The sequence below is a fragment of the Falco rusticolus genome, chromosome 2, assembly GCF_015220075.1.
Source record: "Falco rusticolus isolate bFalRus1 chromosome 2, bFalRus1.pri, whole genome shotgun sequence".
Taxonomy (NCBI): domain Eukaryota; kingdom Metazoa; phylum Chordata; class Aves; order Falconiformes; family Falconidae; genus Falco; species Falco rusticolus.
In genome coordinates, this window is record NC_051188.1 from 106829593 (window position 1) to 106847133 (window position 17541).

Below are 17541 nucleotides of genomic sequence, written 5' to 3' on the forward strand. Positions count from 1 at the left end.
GTATCAAAAGCCACAGACAGAGTTTCTATTACCTAACATCAGAAGTTATACCACCAGAAATCCAACATGGCTAACGATGCAATTAAACCCTGTTTATTGAGGTAGGCCAGAAACAAAAAGCAGCTGTCACTAGACATTTGATTTTTCAGAGAATTACTCAGAAGTAGGAAAAAAATGCAACACAAACCCTGTATTTTTATGTATGTATTTAAACAAAATAAAACTGTATACTACATATACAGAAATCCTATGTACGATGAAAAAATACCACTATGTCTTTACACAGAATACAGGAAAAAGGGATGGTAGGAGGAGAAAAAAAAAAAAAAAAAAAAGTATTACATGCTTTCATTTTCTCACCAAGAATGTTATATAAAGATCTTAAAGCAAATATTCTGCAAGGAACCATCTATAAAGATCTTAAGGCAAATATTCTACAAGGAGCTGTCTATAAAGTTTAAAGAAGGATGATTATAAGAGGTCATTGATCAAGAAATACTTCATGGGTTTGTATTAGTCACGTCTTAAGCCTAGATCTAGATGAGTGAAACCCTGGTGGTAAGTGACCCATGTCAAATGGGTTTCACCTGGATTCCGCTAAAACAAAGACATCATAGATAAGCCCCCATAATTTTCTGTGAACAGTTGTTTTATTAAAAAAACCCAACAAACTACATGAAGAATCCCAGAGTATAACAGTATTAAAAAAATACCATAGAAGTTTTCACAATATGTTTATGCAGTAACATGAAATTTCATCTGGTAAGTTTCAAAATACAAATTTTGTTACTAAGTAGGACCACCTCATCTGCACACATTCATACTAATGCATTCCTCAAAAATGAAGTAATGTTCCAACTCTTCTAAGTTACTGCAAAGATGACTCAGCAGAAAATCAGTAAGAAAACTTTTCTACTGTCCAACAACTTAGTGTCAGAACTTTTTCTCAAAGACAAATTCTGTCCCCTGTGAAGGGAAAATGTTTAAGTATTCAAAATTAAAGACCAAAACACATTTCACCTGAGCACTGTTTTGATATCTCTGAAGCATTAAATATAATTTTATTTTGAACTGCATTTCTGTTCTAAAATTACCAAAATAACCTCCACATTAAAAAAATAATTAGGTGTATTTAAACTTTCCGGAAAAGAATTTGATTTTATCACATGAGGAATTTTTTTTTTTTCAACTTCATGAAAAGATGTTAATCTAGTACTTTTAAAAAGTAATAAATCTGAAAAAAACCAACAGTGAACCCCTAACAAAAGCTACTTCACTAAGGAGAGGCTACAGCGGGTGGGTATTCATTCCCTGAGAGCAGGCACGGTTAACAGAGATGGCCCTGCAAACAAATATTATGGTCATAATTCTTCTTTCAGTATCCATTATAAAAAACCCCAAAACAAACCCGTGAGAGTTCAATTTCCTTACCAAGAGATTGGAGATTTTTTTTGGTGGTGGGTTTGTTTGGTTTTTGTTTGACTGTAGTTTGTTTGGTTTTTTTCTGGTTTCTTTTTGTTTTTACAATTTCTTCTAGTGCAACTACACCATAACAATTAAGAAGAGAACAGACTGCTTGACAAGCCAGAAACTTCTTCCCCCTCTCCAAATCACATTTGAGAGGATTTTACATTGAAGTAATTCCCCTCATAATATCCTGAAAATTCAAAAGATTGTGAGCTAAAAATGCTCAGAAGTTTGTGTATTTAAGACTAACACATATTTAAATCTGATATTGCTGTGAAGAGTAATAACCACAAAAAGCTTAATGTCTAATTCCCAGTAGTAAAACACTGCTAAATAGAGTACTGACACCCATGCAGTTACACAAAAGAAAGCAATTTAGATTTACTAAAAAAACAAAACAAGAACACCTCTTTGAAATAAAGAACCAATGACTAAACACTGATGTTCCTGGGTGAAAAAACTGACATCCCAAACAGTCTAGTGAAGGCATGGGTTTTGGTACTAGCAGGGGGAAAAAACCAAAACCTGTTCCTATGGATTACACATCTAGGTTTCATGTTACTTGCCACTATTCTTAAGATTCTAAGAATATTATTCACCACTCTTAAAATGCAGAAAGGTATGTAAGATACTGATATAGCTGAATCAACAGGGAAATAGCTAGCTATTTTTCAAGGCAGAAATATCTAAACAGAGGACTGATATCATAGAAAAGAACGTATAAACACTGGAACAATCTTAATATGCAAAGGGTGGAAGAAGAAGGCATACGTAACAAGAAAAGTCAGGAGAAAAAGTTGAAAATGTTAGTTGTACCTTAAAGAACCCTGCTTCTGGCCCACACCTGTCATAAACATTCCTGGCTTTACCTATAGCCATGATAATACCTTGCATGTTCGGGGTCAGCATGACCTGCCACAAGGGATTTAAGGTAAAAGTTTTGAATGATTAATATTTTAATGACCAAATTCAATATGCTTTTAGTCTCATGCAAGATAAAAAACAACTTAATGCATGCATACATTGAAATGGCACGTTTCAATACAGATCTGGTGTGCATATTCTGCAAATCAGTCACGGCATGTGTATGTATGTATTTTTACTGTAACAACATATGATTAAAGGAAGATTACAAAAATAGAACTGTGTCAAATAATATTTAAAAGTTACATGGTCAAAGCTTCCTAGAAAAGGAACATGCACCATTCAGCATTAGTATCCATCAGAAACTGCATGCTGAATCAGTGCTAGCCATGGCCACAAAAGGATAAAAAAAATAAAGTAAGTAAATAAAAGTGTTTTGAGTAGAAAAATCACCCAATTACTATACTAAAAACATAGTAAACTACACTGCCCATATTTTATGCATGTCAAGATCAAAATAAGGGACCTACTCCTGCAAATGCAATTGGTTCCTTGAAGCATTTGCAGGCAAATTCTAACAAAAAAATCAAACTTAAAATATTTAACAAACACAAAGCCAAACATAAGACATCTCACAGCTATTCACATCAGTTGTACACAAACAATTTGCTGTATCTAGGTTACTCAGAAAGGCCTTTCTCCTTTGTTATCTGTGAGAAAAGATAAGCACTCCCTCTTTCCCTGCCCAAGGTATAGCTGGCACAGCAACAAAAGAGGAAGAGCCCTAAACTCTCCGGAAAAGTTTCCCACAAATAAGAACAGCATTAAAAAAGACTGAATACGCTTACAAAAGGATCAGGGAGAGAGGGAAGAAAGTTATCACCCTCTAGAAAGATAATGGCATGAGGACAACAGTGGGGAAAAATTAAAAAAAACCACCCCCAAAAACCAGGTCACTAGGTAAGGTTAAATCATCATGCCTTTGAAGGTGGAGACTACTCATCTATGAGAAGCCAAACTCCACGTGATGATGTCAATTAAATCGGGGGGGTTTTCCCCATTCCATAATCCCGGTTACAACTGATCACAATTACATGGCAGAGTGACTTGCAATACCCATTTGCCTAGGGAAGCAAAAGCTCCACATAGCAGACACCTGCAAATACGGGCTGCGCCAGCACTATTCCCAACCAAACCAAACATGGAGTCATCAGTGTCAAGGCAGGACAGCTTGATGACCTAGCAGTGTTGCCTTCTGCTGCTAAAATAGGGCAGCAGAAAATAGCATCTCTCAGGATAACATGGGCCTCTCATCTGTTCCTCAAGTAGTTCCAGGCACATGCATCACCCTTGGTCTGAATTGGGAAAAAATAATTTTTGCGGGTTTTATTGTTTGGTTTTTTTCTTAAGTTTTGGAAGAGTCAGCTCCACCAGACATACCAGTTTCAGGTTATTTCCACAAGTAATTTAATCCTTTAAGTCTGAAAAGCTTAACCTTGGGAAATAAGGGATTGGACTTGAACATTAGCTTTATTGGACTGACAAAAAAAAAAAAGCACAAACGTTAACAACATCACTCACTATCCTGTCACTTTAAATAACGTAGTAGTCTACCACCAGCATTTCAAATGCTATCTGGCCTAACACAAACATTCAACTTCCACAGCTAAGACGACAAATATACCTCCCGTGTAAATGGTACCATGCAAAGCGTGCCCAATTAAGAGTAGCTAGTGCCTTCCTTTCACACTTCACGACAAATTAAGACATTGTTAAGGCTACAAATTGCTAAGCATTTAGTTTTGCAGAAATCTGTTAGGTGTCACAATGTGCAAACATGCCAAAAATTGTCATCAGGCAGCACAAGAAAGCACCGAGGAGGAGCGGTGCACACAACTGCAATCAGATGTACCTCATCGTCATAACCCCCCTCCTCTGACTCAATCACAAAAGTCCCTACATCAGGAATCGCCACCTCTACAACTCGCTGGTTAGGAGCTGGTTGAGCTGGGGCATTATCAGAGCTCTGCAGAAGAAAACCATTGTCAGTATGTGTGTGGGGAAAAAAAAGGTAATAATCAGAAAAGAGAAAATTACAGAGGTGCAAACTGACAGGCTGATCAAGTAAAACTATATGCACTGCTTAAGTTCTGAGAAAAACTGTGATTATCATTTATATTCTCTATTTTTTACACAGTACATTTTGAAATTAAGCCATAATTATTAAAAAGACTTAATTTGCTTTTTATTTCCTAATTACTTCTTTACAGGTTATGATGCCAGTATTACAACTCTAACATCCATTACCAATTTTAGGCAGTTGTTAAAGGATGAGTCTGTCAACTACTACTTTTCATACATTTCACCAAAAAATTTACTAAATATATCTGAAGTATCTGATGAATTTATGCTAAGGGATGGCAACAAGCTAAAGTTTAAAACTTCCTGATGCTCTAGGGGGAAAAAAAAACAAACACAAACAAACCAACCAAACAAAAAGCCTCTAGCAATCAAAATATTTGAAAGATTATTTAAAGGTGCATTACATTCATCAGGGCTTTTTAGCAGCGTAATTAGAAAAATGAGGGGACGATTCTTGCTATTTTAAAGTTTTAAACAACAATAGAGACTAATCTCAGCTCCCATGGCCTACGATTGTATGATAGCCATTTTACAACATTTACAGAACTTAAACTTTGACTCTATTCTAAGCTATCACGAAGTGTCATGCTACTTGCTCTGCAGCTATTACAATAGTCTCACTTCTTAACAAAGATTCCAGAAACACACACAGTATCTGTTTACACCCAGCACTACATAAATACAAAAGGAAGACTGTGCAGAGGGCAGAAAAAAGGACAAAAGGGTGGAAAATGGACACAAATGATCATGTGGTGACTAACCCACAATGCTGTTTATTACATGTTCTGATGTTGGCTTTCCTTGCTTTCAAAAGGACAAATAAAAAAAGTGGAGCAAAAGAATATATGCCTCAATGTCAGAATGCATATGGAAGCAGAATAATGTAAAAGCATGCTGATATACTGAGAACCAAGAATAATTCTGGCTAAGTCAAATTTTGGTATATAGACAGCACCTTTTAAACATTAATAGAATACCTTCAGCATATCTAGAAATTGGCTTTAGATTCCAACAGCTGAAATATGTTTGTTTCTAAATAAAAGACTTGGCATGGTTTGGGGGTTTGTGTTTTTGCAATATGAGAGCAAACCACTTGTTGCAGAACAAAGCAGTGAAAATATCGGAATAAAACAACCTGCACCTGTCTCATTATGCCTATCATGATGGTCCCCATGTGGTTCCTCAATCACAGTCTTGTCAAGTCCTAAGGCTGATCAACTGCACAAAATGTTATTAGCCTAAACTAAAAACTTGATCCACAGAATCCAGTCTGTAAGATCCTTCAACATCCCACTGGAATGGATGTTCACAGACTCTAGAAAGCGGACAGCATCATGCAAGACATTGTATCATGTGTTTGGTATCTTCATAGCTATCTCTTAGCTGGAGGTAACTTAACTTAAACAGGCTCCCCCTAAGCTGTTCTGTGTTCCCAGAACTCAAAGTCAGATACACAGTAGCCTAAAATATTAGAGCACCTTTTCATCCAGGGTTAAGATCAGTTTCCCTGTTGGCTTCCATTTCAGTTAAACAGAGAAAGCGTGCTTCTCTGCTCTCCTGTCAGCACAGGAGAGATGGAAAACACGTCAGGTGCAAGAGTCAACAAGTTGTCACACCATTTTCAAAGGTGTTAGAGGACTTTCCTGTTCGCCCCAAGGATATCTGGGGCTAGACAGCTCGTTTCATACCCGAAATTAGGAAGCATGCTTCAGGTTTTGCACAGATCTAAACTGTTCATATCTCTAGTGGTTACTAGGGGTGTGTAAGGAAGTTATACTGTACATTTCATATGTTTTATCCTTATGGATATGGTTCCAAGACAGATGCAGGTATTGCTCTCAAGGCACTTGCTTTTCTGGAAAATATATTACTCAGTAATCCGTATACTTATAGGACAAAACAAGCATGTGTTGAAAGAAAAAACCCTGTTAAATATTAGTTTCATTAATAACTCGTGAGTAGTTAATGTCCAACTTCTCTTAGGATATACTGTATGAAGTAAAACCTAATCTCCCAACACTGATTCTTATAACTATTTTAAGTTAATATATGCATCTGATGAATCACAAAGAAATAATTTTCATCAACTTGTGAATTTGCATTAAAGCTACAGAATACTGTTGAAAAACTCCTTATTTTTCAAAGCTACTTTAACTTCCATAGGTCTTTCAAAGGAATTCAATTATAATCTTGTATTTCTCAGATAAAAGCCTGAATTTTTAAAACAGTATTTTTCAGGTCTTTTACAAGGAACGTCAGTGTTTACCCCTCAAAAATAAATGTAACTGTCTAACATTTTGAAAAAATGGTGGGCACAAGCACATTATTGCCATTTAAAAAATAAGCTGTAGTCTTGACAAGTACTCTAATCTACACAGAGGATATTATCTTAATATTTTAGTTCTACACCCATTACTGTACTGCGCACTTTCTGGGTGGACTTTAGTGTCGGACAGTCCCTGAAAAAACAGCAATTTATAGTGCAAAGTTTCCACACACACCCTTATATAAACTATTACATCATTTCCACTTACAAAAGAAAAGCAAAAAGAAGCATTTCAAGCTTCAAATTATCCTCACCGTATCCATTATAGCTTCTGGAGCTCTGTCTTCTTGTTCAGCTAATGCTTTATTGATTGCTTGTACAGAATCTTCTTTTAAGTGCTTTGAAATATCAGTTCTTGATGGCTGCTCTAAATATTCTGGTTCTCCTGCTTGAACTTAGTGACAGAAATAAGATAACAATTTTGTGTGTTAACATAAGCATGACTTTTTTCAATTGATTAGTTTCATTTGGATCACTGTCTTCTAAATACAGATAACGTCACCCAAACAGAAAATGCAGGGTAGGTCACAGCATTCACAAATACAACTTTACACCAGCCTGTGTCTCAGGTCATTCTGAACACTCATATAAATGGACCCATGATGTTGTATTAGGAACAACAGACCTGTCCTGTCTAGAGACCCATAAAGGTTCTCAAGTGAGGGACGTTCAATCAACCATACAGGGGACGACTGAGAGCAAAGATGAGCTTCTACTTGGACTTCCTGTGGGATACAGGTCCAAGGAAGTCTTGAGTCTTTTGAGTGCCAGATGTATTTGTACTTCACAAAATAATCAACACATTATGTTCTTCTGACTTCAGGGAAATCTCAAAGTCTCCCCCACTTGAAGACAATAAAATTGATTAGCACAAGTAGTGTCTTATACTCCTTACATGATGAAAGCAAATTTTGGCAGACAATTAAAACATTCATTTAGTACTTTCCATTATTAACAAAAGAACTAATATCAGTCTCAAAGTGTTTGTGAAGTCAAGAGATATAAAAGATGAAGTCACTCTCTGTAGAGTTTGCAAAAAAGAGAAGCGTCATTAAATCACTGCACTTTTTACATTCAGTTTGTAGTCATACGTAGTTATGAGAAATACATGCTCAGCCTTAATGACTGAAATACAACAATGAGAACATCTGGACAGCAGTCTCACTACACAAATCCATCATGTCATCTTTCACATAACATATGTATAGCCTTATGCAATGGAGCAAGAGGTGAATGTAACCTAAAGCTTGACAGGTTTTTCTGTGTCAAACCATGCATATGTTTTATAATCAGATTGCCAGCGGTCTTTATTAGCTAGGTTCTTAACAGCATTGGCCTCACTGTTGCTGTTCAGGGTCTTCTCCACAGTTTTAGCATCCTCATTTTTACATAGTAATCTCTTCTACTACTTCTAACTCTATTTACTACATCACACCTAATAAATAATTACTCTCTTCAGATCTAAATTTTGTCCTAATTTAAAATGCAAAGGTAGGTCTTTACTCACTCTGAGTTGAAGAATATGCACTACTTATGGACTAACAAATTCTCAGAACACACTGGTGAAACCTGTTAATAATTATCTTAGAAGGCCAAAGTTTCTATGGAAAAAAATAAACTGATTTAGCAAAAGCTAAGCACAACTGACAGGGAAAAGACAGAAGAACCAGTAATTTTTCTCCTTTAAATAAAAATTGCAAAAAGCCTAAAACTCCAACAGACTAAACTTCAAGTACAGTTACCTTGGCCAAGTAAATAGTTATAATTCGAGATTACACATATTAACTTTTTATACATTTCTTAAGCTTTTACAAACAGGTAGGAGAAGCTAACCTGGAGCAGGTGACGGTGCTGGTGCCCTGGGTATCTGAGATAACAACTTCTCCTGCTGTGCTTTCTGAGCAAGTTCTGCATCCCATTCTTCGAGTTCTTTTTCAAAACGTTTATTGTCTTCCTTGACGTAATCCCTTAGATCAGAAGGTAGCGTATCCATTCCAACAAGGATCTGTCCTGTTTCTTTGTTGAACTCCTCTGCAGTAACATAACATACAAATTTCAGAAGAAGAAAAATAGGAGAAAAGGAAGCATGTTCGACACTTTTCATCAAGTGAGTTACTGGAAACATACAGTACAGCACCAAACCCCCCAAACTATATTATTTTAACTGGTTTTATTATCTGTTGGGCATTCCTCTGCTACTGAGAGGTATGGCTACTGCTCTTGCAGTCTTTGGACTTACTGGTGTTCTTGGGCACCATCAGGTCATTGCCATTTTGAAAGATGAGCCTTTTGGGTCATGAGCACCTAATGATTGTGAACGTTCAGCAAAAAGTCACAAAAAAACCACCACAGCTTGATTGCATTACTGCCACATGGAGCTGGACACAACTCAAATCCCCAGCAGAAAAGGGGAAAGAGAGTGGGCCTACAGGGATTTGTAAAGTCAACAGATAAGAACACCAGCTGTACTAAGTAACCTTCCTTTTTGCTTTGAGAATGGTCTCTGAAAGAGTATTCTAGATCCTAGGGGATCACACGGCTGCAATTATCCCCCAGCAAGCAGGCCCCAGATTTAATTAAAGTGTCACAGCCACCCTACAGGTCCCATAAACCCTACGGTTGCAAGTCCACTACTAACTGCAATCTAGAAATGTCAAGGTTAATATCGGTTCTCATTTAAAAACTGAACAAATGAGCACTCTAGCTTTCTGCCCTATGAAAAGGCAGCAGCATGAGAATTTTCCAGGGCCTGTTATTGAATCTCTGGCCATTTTCACAGTCAGCTCCCCAGCTGCCATTACCAGGCCCCACAAAACTCATGCTCAGGGATCTTCGCCCTCTCTCCAAACACTTCTGTACAGACCTTATAATTACATACTACTACCTGACTTGAAAAAGAATTTCCCAGTTCATGTATTAGTTTGGTTTAATGTGTGGTTGGTAGGGCTGAGTTATTCACAGTTCAATATACTGCATAAAGCCTCAAGTTTTCACACTCCAGTGAAGTTCAGAGCTCTGAAGCTTATGGAGAAGAAAAAAAAAAAAAGCTACACAATGATTTTAATGTTGAGAGGCTCATTTCTTTATTTCTACATTTCTGTTCTAATACTTGGTTAGATAACCTTTCCAAATTTCTCTACATGTGATCACATGGCTAAAATGTTTACAAATTAGCAAACTTAGTTTATTTTGCTCTCTTAATAATGCTGAAACACTGGCGCTATCTTTATATTTTATTAAGCTAAAAGTTGAAAAGCAATTGTTCCACCCAGAAAAACAATCTGGCTAGCAGTTATGAGGAGAAATAGAACTTTCAATAACTATTAAAATAATTTCAAAAATCTAGAAATCCATCTGAAAGATGCTCTCTTCATCAATATAATCAGCTACTCTATATCATCCAGAAAACATACCTATAACATTACCTTGTATCAAGTATTGTTCCTTATCATTGATATACATTAAACAATATGCACTGGCATTCCTGTAACCACCAAAAGAGTCCCGTTCCAACTCTTCCCAAGTTGACTTTGTCACAGAAATATCATTGTATTTCATCCATCTGTTCTGGTGGTGGTCGTAAATATATGCCCAGTAGTGTCCTGCATTAGCTTGACCTTCATGAACTAGTACAGCATGCAACCTATAAGGAACCTTAAACAAAAACACCAAACAAAAAAAGAACAACAAAATGTCAAACTCTCCTTGTCAGCATTTAGTTCGTACTACCTGCCAGCAAGAGTAGCTATGCTAAATAAAAGTAACAAAAATTAAGTCAAACAGGTTCAAAACATGACAGAGGAAAAACAAAAAAGGTAAAACTACAACCCACATAGCAAAAGGATTTTAAGCTATTTTACTTACCATTACTAGTTACAAGAGATCTTAAAAACATTAGTTAGTCTATAGCAGAAATATCTACTTTGCTGTCTTTACTGCCAGGCATCCTCTCGTCTTAATTCTTGAATATTCCTACCCTCCTTCTATCTACAAAAAAAGCCCTCAAATACATCAGCCTTGGGCCTCTATGATTTCCTCCAGTTCCAACTTGGTATCCTTGTCTGGAAGTCTGGAAAGGCACATGCAAATTCAAGGTAATAAAACTCTGTGTTTTCTATTTGCTACTAACAGCATGTGTTTAAAGGAACATCTGGGAGTTGAATACTTCCATTAACCAAAAATAAAATTTTTACAGTAGAATAGGAATACAACTGTTTTCCAGTATTTAAAATGTATCAGTAAAAGCATTGCCAAAAGGAGACTGGAACACATAAATGAGTCCTCTGCTCCTGCTGAGGCAGGGAAGGAACATACCAGTTTCTAGGAGCAATGTAAAAAGTATCCCGGGTTACATGTGTCCACTGACAAGTAAGGAGAACGGGAAACCTAGTTTCTACTTAAGCAGCTGGAAATAGGGGGAACAGGGGGAGCAGAATGAGCGGGTGCTTCCTTAGAAGTCTTTAAAAAGCATCTTAGCGATCGGCTCTCCTTTCAACCTGCTGAAACAGCACATGCAACATAACAGGGAAAACTGACCTTCCCTGCTATGCACAGTATGCCAGAATGACAACAGCTCACCTAGGATGAAAAACCTGAAACCATCTTTTACTGGTGTTACAGTCTGGACTGTAGATAAATCTTCTGTTTAACACAAGATGTACTAAATATTTGTTGCAAATACCACTTGAGCACCATAATAATCAGTAACCATAAATACATATGTAACTATGACTTGAGAAACTCCGTGAAGTAATTTTTAACTTGACCATTCTTTTCCAGGCTATATGCAAGTGCTGGAGTTTTCGCAAACACCCCTCCACACACACCTTAAACTGTAAAGCTGACTGACTGCACAGCAGCTGGAATCAAACACTCTGTCATCCCAGAAACAAAACAACACTGTAAATCCCCGAAACACAAGAAGTATACACAGAGGAAATCCTAGCAAGTCCTTAAATCCGAATGCTCTGGGTTTTTTAACATCTGTTATCAAACCAGTGTGAAAGCCTTCTTAAGATGATTGCAATCCCATACATACACACATAAATATATGCAGATCTTCATTTAAAAAAGGGTGAAGTCTCTTTAGACGTCAACAATAAAGTTTCCTCACGCTAAAATAGGACATTAAAATCCCAGGTGAATTTAAATCCTTTTACTTAAAACCATGCTAACTGGGTCAGCCTGAGAGGCCCTACCCTTTCCTCCACCTCTGGAGAACCAGCTGACAGTCATCCATGCTCAGCTTCCAGAAAGGTTCCCCACAAAGGTCTGTCACTGGGGGATAGGCAAGTTCAGTGCCAACAGGTGTCTCTTGCAATAAGCCGTTATATCAACAGTAGTTAACAGTACAGGGCAAAACAAGTAGGTGTTAAACTTCTTAGCTTACACTTACTAGTCATGAAACAGAAATGGAGCTTCACCAACCGTGTCACATGTAGCTACAGAATAGATATATCAAAGATGATACGTCAAAGATGAAGTCTCACAGGAAAAACAGGTGTGACATTTCCCCACAGCAAGTTCACAGAAGGAGGGAAATAATCAAATAAGCAGCTGATTAAATCTACGCATTCAGGAGAGCGAGACAAAAATAAGAATTTTGGGAATGTGTTTCAGGTAACAGTTTGACAAGGGTTTTATGGACAACTGTAGTTTCCTTAGAATCAAAGGGGACACAAGGAGAAGTTAAAGAACTTTTTAAATACTTCACATAAACACTAGGAAGCATCCTGTAAATATAATGTTTTCCTTAGGAAATCTAGTTTTCTGTGTCCAGACCTTATTGACTCACAAGCGTGAGGCTCCTTCCTGTTGTGCCAACACACCCACAAGGAGAAAACCACCTGAGCTGAATAAAGGCAGCCTTCACCTCCAGCCTGTGATTTCAGATGGGTTCAGTACCTACTTGTTCCCTAACAACCACTTAACACACACCACTGCTTTCAGGCAAGGCACAGAATGCCCCTCTACAAATCTATCATCATCTTCATCCTCCTCCATTTCTGGAATTCTGTTTTAAAACAAGAAAAAACAAAAAATCTAGTTTACATTATAAAAATCTGCACTAGGACAAAGTCTGTTATTAACTGATCTCCCTTTTCCATTGCAATGATTGCTGACTAATATCTTTACCATCCAGAGGCATTTCCTCCTGTAACACCTAAGCCAACCCAGGTAGACTATTTGGATGCGAGACCACTAAATTACTTCATTATACTATTAGGTAACAGGAAGGCTAAAGGCTACACGTCATAACACAAGCATTAAGGGGGTAAAAAAAAAAAGCCTGCCAGTAGCAAGCTTCAAGAAAGCCATCTAGGCAAGTGTGCCCAAACCCCTTAACATCAGAGTTCAGCTGCCAGGAACTATTACAAGCCACGTAAAAAACGGAAGTGTATCTCAAAGGAAAACTGTAAGCTAAACAGATCTTACTTGGAAGGAAAATAGTTCTTTCTACTAACAGAAAGTAACAGAGGAAGTAATCCTTAACCTTAAAACCTGTCAAAGTAAGCAAATATGAGTATGTGAATATAATACCAGAAGAGCCAAAACTCTAGTAAGGCATTCTAAAAATGCTGTTCAGATTACACAGCATGAAGATCTCCCTAAAAAGGCAGCTCAGACTAATAGTCAGGGTTGTGACTGATACTAAATCTAGACACAAGTTTAAAAAAAAAAACCAACAAAAACAAACCCACAGGCATTAATAACTACAAATTAAAAACAGGAGCCCTAAGTTCCCAAGTATTAGTATGCAAGTTGCAATACACAACGGCAATAAGCATCAAAGTAAAAAGATAAACACTTTGTGTCTAAAGCTTTGCCACCTTAAAGCCAGAAGATTACCTAGCAATATGGTCAAATCACGGTGAGAAAATTTTATTGTGTTATACAAAAACCAAAGTTCTGCATTCAAGCTAAAAAAGTGGATCACAGCTAGAACATATTTGGGCTTTTCATCACAAGGCTGCTTAAACTTAAGGAAGTCACCTGTAAAATATTGCAACATGGCCTTTCATCTTACTGTGCGTAAGTAAAAGGTTTACAAAACTCAATATGACTTTCCAGTGAAATTTCTCAAACCATCATACATAATTGTTGTATACTCGCTCTATTTTCAAGCATCTAAGAACTTCTAATTGAAAGTGACAAAAAGGATCTATTTTGAATTATCTCATGCAGAAATTGTACTTACTTGGACCATTGTTTTGTCAGAGTACATCAATTCAATTGTCCGATGTATTCTAGATATACTTTCTTGTAAATCTAAAAGAAAAATTAAAAAAGAAGCTCTCTTCCATGAGGCTGCATAATTGCACATGCCTACATCTTTATTTTATCTCATTAAAAGACAAACAAGGGTACATTTCACATTTGGTGCATCTGTTTATATACCTACATGTCAAACACTAAACCTTCTTGCACGATAAAGCAGAGAGAGTGATCCATAACATGCTATTGCTTGTTTCCTAGACCTCAGCCAAGCCCACTCCTGCTGGAGTAACTGCTTCCCTTGTTTCCCTCAGAGAAACAGAACAGACTAAGCTCTACCCACTCCAAAATAAACTTTGCTTCGAAATTTGCTGTATTTTCCCTTATGGAAGGGGTCGCTCTACCCTAAACTTGCCTGCAGAGCACCACGTCACAGCACAGGCCCAGCCACTATTAACACTGACAGCTCAGACATCTGCTGAGATGTTCTGTGCCGTGGATCCCATTTCTGTTTCACCCTACTCCCCACAACACCATGCACACAGAAACCTGCACTGAAAAACCTGTGTACACCTCACTCAAAGCAGTGTGCGGGTTCAGTTTATGTACCTGCGGTCTACTACAATCTCTGACTTCCCTTCCTATGTCTGAGAGAGAAGTTTAGGGGTATGAAACAAGCAGCTCAATACACATGGACATTGAGGCGATTTCCCCTGCTTCCACAAATCTATTCCAACAGCAAATGCATTCCCCAGCTTGTGACACTACCTCTAGTGTCATTCTCTACTTCGGTCCTCCAGCGATGTAAACAGCCTTCTAGGACAGACAGCTCTTCCTCAGTGATGTGCCTTGGTGCCGGATGCATTGGCAGATCAGGAGGAATTCGTGATTGTGTGAATGGTTTATGTATTACTGATCTTTGTACAGGAGACGTGCTTGGAACATCTGAAGATGAAGGCCCCTGCTGCTCTGTTGTGCTGCATTCATTCAAAACATGAAATACAAAAATTGAACAATCATGTATACAAACTAAAAGTTACACCATAAAAATAAGCTTTTCATCTGAAACCAGAAATTTTAAAAGATAGTGGTTTCCTACAGTGTGATACAGGAAAGGTACCTATAGCATCAATATGGAATTAGCATGTCAATTCTGAAAAACTTTGTGGTGCACTACGTTAGCACAACAACAACTCTAGCTGCCACTACCAAATATGCAGGAATCAGAATTGGATCAGTCAAGCCACAGGTTGCTGTACTTGAAATGCTACTCAACACCTTCAAATAATGTTACACAAGTAACCACTGTGGTTTGAAACATTTATGGCCACACTGGAAAAAGAAAAATCACAGCGGCTTGTCTTATGGCCCATTGATCATAAAATCAAATGAAATACAAGTTCTCTGTTTAATAACTTATTTACATGTCTTATGCCCAGAAAATGGTCTTTTTCCAGCTGCCTACCTACAACTTATGTTAGCTGAACAGCAATAATGAAGGGACCACTAATATTTACAGCACACTGGAAATTTAGCACCAAAATATCCAAACTTGTTCCAAACAAGTCTTCTAACTCAAACAGCAAAGCAGAAGAATTCTACAAGAGCAGCAGAATATTAAAAATGAGAACTTGTTGCAGATATTTTTCTTCTTTCCATCAACAAGATGACCTGCATGTAATTATAAGCACAATAGGAATGTGAGGATCACTCTAGCAAGCTACTGACTTTTTACTTTGTATACAGCATCACCATACAGCCTAAGGAACATGGATAGTATAAAGTTCTGAGAACACTAAGAGCAGACAATGTCACTTCACATAACATGCTGTTGTGTTTCTATGGATTGACAAAAAAACCAAAACATAATACATATTTACAGAACAAACTTCCTATATAGGAGTTTGAGCAAGTGTATTACTTCTGATGCTGTATTTCACGCAAGAAATTGTAGCTTTTAAAAGTTTGCCTTCTCTTATGAATCATCACGATTTTTACTTGGCATTGTATCAGTGGGACATTTGAAATTTTTTAAATGTTTTTTTAAATTAATTCACTTCTCTGAACTACAAAGTTAACCATCTTGCCTGGACCAGAACCTAGAACCCTAATTTCCAAATGCAATATAAAAAGCTGTGTTATAAACTGTTAGCATCCACCTAGCCAAGTCCTATCCTAATAACAGTTACTAATAGTTACTAGCTTCAGTAATGAGAAAACCAACATTACTGAACCTTTACCTCCCTGATACTTTAGCTACTCTGTATTTAAAATGTCACAAAGTTCCTGAGAAACTCAGCAAGAAGTGTAAGCTGCAAAGCAGAAAAGGAGCTTAACTCCCAGGCAAAAATTAACAGACAAACCGTATCCCAGCAACCTTGAGGTTCTGCAGCACATACATGCTACCCACATCCAGATTCTTAAGCAATACATTTGGCAAGCAGTGACCTCACCGGCTACTGTGTCTATTTGGAACAGCAGATGGAATTGTGCACATGGCAATTTTACACCTAAAGACATTTTTATAAGCAAATGAAACAAACCCAGATTAAAAACATTTTGGTTTATTTAAGTCTGTTGTGCTGAAAAATACTTCTAGGCCAAAAGCAGAAACTTTATGCTATACCCCTTAGGAGATACAACCCTAGTTGTATTGATCTGGTGAACGAAGCAGTAAAATGCCCTCCCCTCTGTCTCTCAGCGGCTGAGTTTGCACCGAAGGGATGATCAGCCTCTCACCTTGGGAGAGCAGGAGGCAGCCCTTACCTGGGTGAGGTCTGGGCGGGCAGCGTGCTGCTGGCAGGGGCACTAGCACCCAGGTCATCAACAGGAGATGTGCACACCGGCTTGCTGGAGGCGAACTCCAAGGCATACTGCAGGACATCTACCAAGGGGAATCGTTTAGGACCAGAACCATAGCTTAAATATCTGTTAACCATAAAACATATTAATGCCATGACTCACATATACAAAAAAAAAAAAAAAAAAAAAAAGAAAGAAAAAAAAAGGATTTTTTTTTCTGGTTGACTGCAATTAAATAAAGCAAGCCTTTCCTAGCATGTTTCACACATCAGAATTACTGCACTTATACACTGTTTCCAAGGAAAATGATGAAAGAAAAGAGATAGAGAAGGGAAATCTAGAGCAAATAACTACACACAAAATGTACAGCGGAAAGGAGTTATTCTACGTAGCCCATAATATTATTTGCATTTACACAGTTATCTATAGTACCGTTCTAATCTCTGTTGTAAAACCGTGAGGTACTCTTTAAGTCTCTTGATTTCATCCCGTTTAATTCTTGTTATTTCTCTGTTTTTGTGCATATACCTGTAAAACAAGAAATTTAGAAAGAGGTGTCAGCCCATAGCATCCCAGCACTGCAACCGAGGTCTGTACCTGTCCGCCATACTGTTTGGTGCTAATAAAAACTCTCACTCTCTAGAATATACAACATATTAAGCAGCAAAACAGAACTGAGAAGAAAATGGTAAACCCATTAAGCCTTCCCTCCCACAACTTTCAGA

At 37.5% G+C, this 17541-nt stretch overlaps 1 protein-coding gene across 2 annotated transcripts in view; it reads right to left on the bottom strand.

Moving 5' to 3' along the window:
- Positions 1-17541, bottom strand: part of USP25 (ubiquitin specific peptidase 25) — a 97959-nt gene that overhangs the window by 11538 nt on the left and 68880 nt on the right. The window contains exons 12-20 of one of the 2 annotated variants that reach the window (XM_037377837.1): positions 17249-17344; positions 16781-16942; positions 14783-14991; positions 13998-14068; positions 10225-10453; positions 8633-8830; positions 7054-7193; positions 4244-4357; positions 2284-2379 (exon numbers count right to left, since the gene is read on the bottom strand). In XM_037377837.1, coding sequence (XP_037233734.1) covers positions 2284-2379; positions 4244-4357; positions 7054-7193; positions 8633-8830; positions 10225-10453; positions 13998-14068; positions 14783-14991; positions 16781-16942; positions 17249-17344 — 1315 coding nt within the window. The remainder of the gene's footprint in view (positions 1-2283; positions 2380-4243; positions 4358-7053; positions 7194-8632; positions 8831-10224; positions 10454-13997; positions 14069-14782; positions 14992-16780; positions 16943-17248; positions 17345-17541) is intronic. The other variant, XM_037377838.1, reaches the window with a different exon arrangement.